This window comes from Metopolophium dirhodum, chromosome 1 (assembly GCF_019925205.1).
Source record: "Metopolophium dirhodum isolate CAU chromosome 1, ASM1992520v1, whole genome shotgun sequence".
Classification (NCBI taxonomy): Eukaryota; Metazoa; Arthropoda; class Insecta; order Hemiptera; family Aphididae; genus Metopolophium; species Metopolophium dirhodum.
This window is the reverse complement of record NC_083560.1, coordinates 12,620,140-12,624,669: the sequence shown is the minus strand read 5'-3', so window position 1 is coordinate 12,624,669 and position 4,530 is coordinate 12,620,140. Positions and strand designations below refer to the sequence as shown.

Below are 4,530 nucleotides of genomic sequence, written 5' to 3'. Positions count from 1 at the left end.
AAGATACAAGGAGATGCCTAGTTTTTTAATACGAAATAAAAAGTAATTAAAATAATGAATTACAATTTTTTGATTAGTCATTAATAGAGTTAAATATAAACAATACATAAAGTATAAACAATTAACTAATTTACAGTTGTTAACTATTCAGTTTATTATTTAAAACTATTATTCAAATAAATACTTCGAATAAATGCAAAAATAAATTAAATAATATACAATTTTTAAGGTCCAAAATAATCATGACATTTAAATATATAATTTTATTTTAATAGTAAATCATAATATATACAAGACTCGGAATAGAGTAGAAAAATATTATAACACTCAATGGCCAGTGTTTAAATAAACAAAAATAAAAAAATAATTTAATTTTTGTTAGTACCTACCTACATGGCTTCATATCATATTATCATGTATGTTACAAACAGTACCTATGTACACATACCAATTATAGGAACAAAACATCCAATCACAATAGAACATATTGGTATACAGAGTTAAAATCACGTTGTCGATATTCGATCTAGTCAAAACATAATCTTAATTGGACATGAATAATAAATAATAATAACACGGTGAAACGTATTACAAACAATAATAAAATAAAATGCGAATAACGAGAGCAAAACAAAACGATAAGAGATAATGGGGAACGACGACCCTGTTCATTGCATAGACTCTAAGATTACCTCCACTGGTTTTAGTTGCGGCAATAGTGCACTAGTGCTTACATGTAAGGCGGGGGTGGAGGCCAGTTGCTTTGGCTCTGGTAGGTATTTGACATCTGTGGGTGTGATGGGTGATGCGGGTGCGGCAATTGCGACAGAGGAGTACCGTCGTTAAGCCAATCGTTTCTGTTGACCTCGGTCGCAGAGTAAAAACCCGTTGAGGTTGCGTGGGTGGAAGTGGCACCACCGCTGCTGCTTCGGCCAGCCAGATCGGCTTCCCCGAGCCCGGCACATTCTGAACTGGGTTTTTGTCTTTTGAAAAGACCAGATTGGTATTGTTGTATTTCTTCATCATTCTTATACACCAATGTCTGTAACTGCGGCAAAACATGATTAATGCTTTGCAGCATGGCCAACGGTGTGTCTCCAGGGTATGTATTTTCCTTATTATAAACATTAACTTAGTTAACTAAATAAAACATTTATGATATATATTTTACTATTGAACAAATAATAAATATTGAGTTAAAAAAAATAACTTAATTACCAAGTAACAAGTACAAATTCTGTGCATACATTTAGTTGACAGAAACTCTACACAAGTTGAAACCATCAGCCTACAGAAACTAATATCTTTTAACATGGACAGTTCCATATAAATATAAAACATAACCCATACAATTATAATATTAGGTACTAATTTAATGTTTAACCCATAGTATCTTATGTTTATTTATTGAACATAATAAAATATCAACTCATCTGTGTTATACAAAATTGGCTGAAGCAGATACACATTATGCTATTTTTGTGAATAAATATATACTGACTTGTTTTTAAATTTAAAGGTTTCAAGAATTTTTTTTTAATGATTTGAAATTATATATTATTTTATTCTAGGTTAGGTTAGAATAAGTTCAGTCAATCTTAAAATATTAAATGTCATTTACCCTGTACGCTGGATAATTAGATCTGTCATGCGCAAACGGTTGATCCGGTATTCTCGTCAATTCATAACCGTGATTAGGGTGAAAAGAATTCTCCTGAACAGTTTGATGAACAGAGCTTGATGGAGAGGACGAAAAGGACTTGGTTGTTGTATTATATTGGCTAGGTACAACGTTAGAGTTTTTTTTTTTTTTTTTTCAACCCGAAGGTTGGTTTACAACTCCAATTCTCCATTCTAACCGATTTCTCGCCTTTTCTTTGAGTTCTTTGAAGGTTTTGACTTTTGCATCGATTTTAATTTGTCCTATATACGAGTTCCGCGGGCGTCCAGCAGTTTTCTTTCCTTCTATCATACCTTCCAATATTATATTATGCAATTCTTCCGGGTGTCTCCGGCACATCTCCTTTCTCATATATATCCTGAGTTAGTTGGTATAAAGCATCCTTTATCTTCATACTAGCACATTGCAATAGTTCTGCTGTTATGTTATCAATCCCAGGAGCTTTATTTTGTTTCAAGTCATAGAGCGCTACCTCAAATTCTGATCTTAAGACGGGCAGTTTTGTTTTTTCCTCATTTTTTGTAATTTCCTCCAATTTTTCTCCCTCATAAAGCTCCTCAATATACTCTTTCCATCGTTTTACTATGTCCTCATCATCAACTAGTAATTGGCCCATTTCGTCTCTGATATTAGTGACATTTCGTTTTCTCTTTCCTACAAACTGTTGGATCTTGTGATACGCATAATCTATTTTGTTAGCTTTGAACATTTCGTCAATTTCGCTACACTGCTGCTCCAGCCATTCTTCTTTTGCTTTTCTGGCTTATCGATTAACCTGGTTCCTTAGTTGACGATACTTCTGTTGTCCTTCTCTCGTGTTATTGTTTTTATATTTTCGTCTTTCATCTATAAGTTTTACTATTTCCTTGTCAATCCATGCTCTTCTGGGTTCTTTATTTTCTTTTTTTGTTAGCACAGAATCCGCCGCTTTTTTAATAGCTGATTTTATGTTCTTCCAATTTTTATTCGGCGGATCATCTACATTTTGTTTTTGGTATTCGATATCCATATAACGTCCATATTCTTTCTCAATCTCCGCTCTCTTAAGTAATCTAACATTATAATTGTCTTGCTGTACTTTTCTTCTTTGTGGTTTTTTATATCTAAGTTCACATTTCGCTATTACTATATTGTGATCACTGTCACAATCAGCACTCGGATATGTTTTACAGAATTTAACTTGATTTTTAAATCGATTTTTTACCAGTATGTAATCTATTTGGTAGCGGGCAATATCACCTGGCATTTTCCATGTATATATTCTACTCTTAGGGTTTTGAAATCTGGTGTTTGTTATAATCATACCATTTTCTCTGCAAAACTTCACTACTCTTTCTCCTCTTGCATTTCTCTTACCTAAACCGAAGTCTCCGACTTCTCTACCTTCCCTGCCTTTTCCAACTATAGCATTAAAGTCTCCCATGATGATTACGTTATCGTGTGGTTTAGTATGTTGTATTAGCTCTTCAATGCCTGCATACACTTCTTCCACTTCTTCATCATCTGCTTTTGACGTTGGCATATAAACTTGTATAATTACAAGGTTGTTTGGTGTTGACTCTATTTTGATCAAACATAGTCTGCTACTATAGGTCACAACATTTGTAACTCTTTTACCCCACTTCTTATTGAGAGCAATACCAACACCGGCTTGTCCTCTTGTACTATTTGTATGAATAACTCTGATGTCGTCAGACCAGAAGTCACCATTATCTGGCCAACGTATTTCGCATAATCCTAATATGTCTATATCTAGTCTTTTCATTTCTATTTTTATATTTTCCAGCTTGCCTGTTTTCAACATTGTTCGTACATTCCACGTTCCTATTCTTTGCGTTTTGTTCTTCTCACATGTATCCTGCAGGGTAGCTCCCACCCGGACATCCGAATGGGGAGCTATTTTACGTCTGGACAAATTTTTTACACTGCGAAAATTCATTTTAGAAGACAAAATAGTAGTTGCCTAACTAGGGATGTTAATGTGGTAGTTTCCCCTTGCTTTCCACATCGCAGTAGCATCCATTATTTCTAAAGGATGCTATTCAAGCATAAATTAATTTATTCTTGATACTAGAAGAGCTGGTGCCCTCTTCTAGGTCCATTTTGGTCGCCTCTTACGACGGGCATGGACTGCCGAGGGTGAATTCTAATCCCCACCCTCTGGGATAATAACGTTAGAGTATGAGTTAGTATTACTATAAGCAAAAATGTATTTTTAGATATTAAAAACTTGATATTTTGTATTATATTGATTACGCTTACCCAGTTATTGGTGCCGTATTAGTATGCACAGCAGCACAAACTAATGGCGTTGTTCGTACAATATGACCAGCACCGTTTATCAAACTCCTATCTTGCGACATTGTTAAACGCTGAAAATCCAATAAAATATTAATGTAAATAACAATTTATTTACTAACATTTATTATACATCCCATTAATAGCAAATGTGGTAAAGTTAATAAAAATAATTAACACATGTTAAGTTAAGCAAGGTTGGCATTAATTTGTCAAAGAGTTAAATTTAAGTTAAATTTAAGTTAAAGTTATTTTTTGTTTTTAACTTTTTTAACTAATTTAATTCAAATTTGTATAGTTGCAACTTAACTTGCTATAGTTTATTGTAACTATTGTTCAGTTAAAAAAAATAGATTTATTTTCATATCATATGTAACCAACAGACACTACTGATTCGTTGACTCCTTCGATTTTTATCATTTACTGTCTAATAATACATTGTTATAATCTGATGTTTGAACAGTGTTATACGTCTTGGTAAATGTTTATTTAAATCAAAAAACTAAGGCACTTTATGACTTAAAAATATTGTTATTACAGAGTAGGGTTGA

The 4,530-nt window shown here is 33.0% G+C and overlaps 1 protein-coding gene across 1 annotated transcript; it reads right to left on the bottom strand.

Annotated features, from left to right (window-relative positions):
- Positions 1-2,444: 2,444 nt before the first annotated feature.
- On the bottom strand, positions 2,445-3,620 carry LOC132953701 (craniofacial development protein 2-like). The gene has a single exon (XM_061026070.1). It carries the CDS (start codon positions 3,618-3,620, stop codon positions 2,445-2,447), a length of 1,176 nt encoding a protein of 391 aa, XP_060882053.1.
- Between the last annotated feature and the right edge of the window lie 910 nt (positions 3,621-4,530).

Bases quoted from the DNA above. Each gene is read 5' to 3' on its own strand.
- LOC132953701 (XM_061026070.1), bottom strand. From the start codon at position 3,620: ATGAATTTTCGCAGTGTAAAAAATTTGTCCAGACGTAAAATAGCTCCC.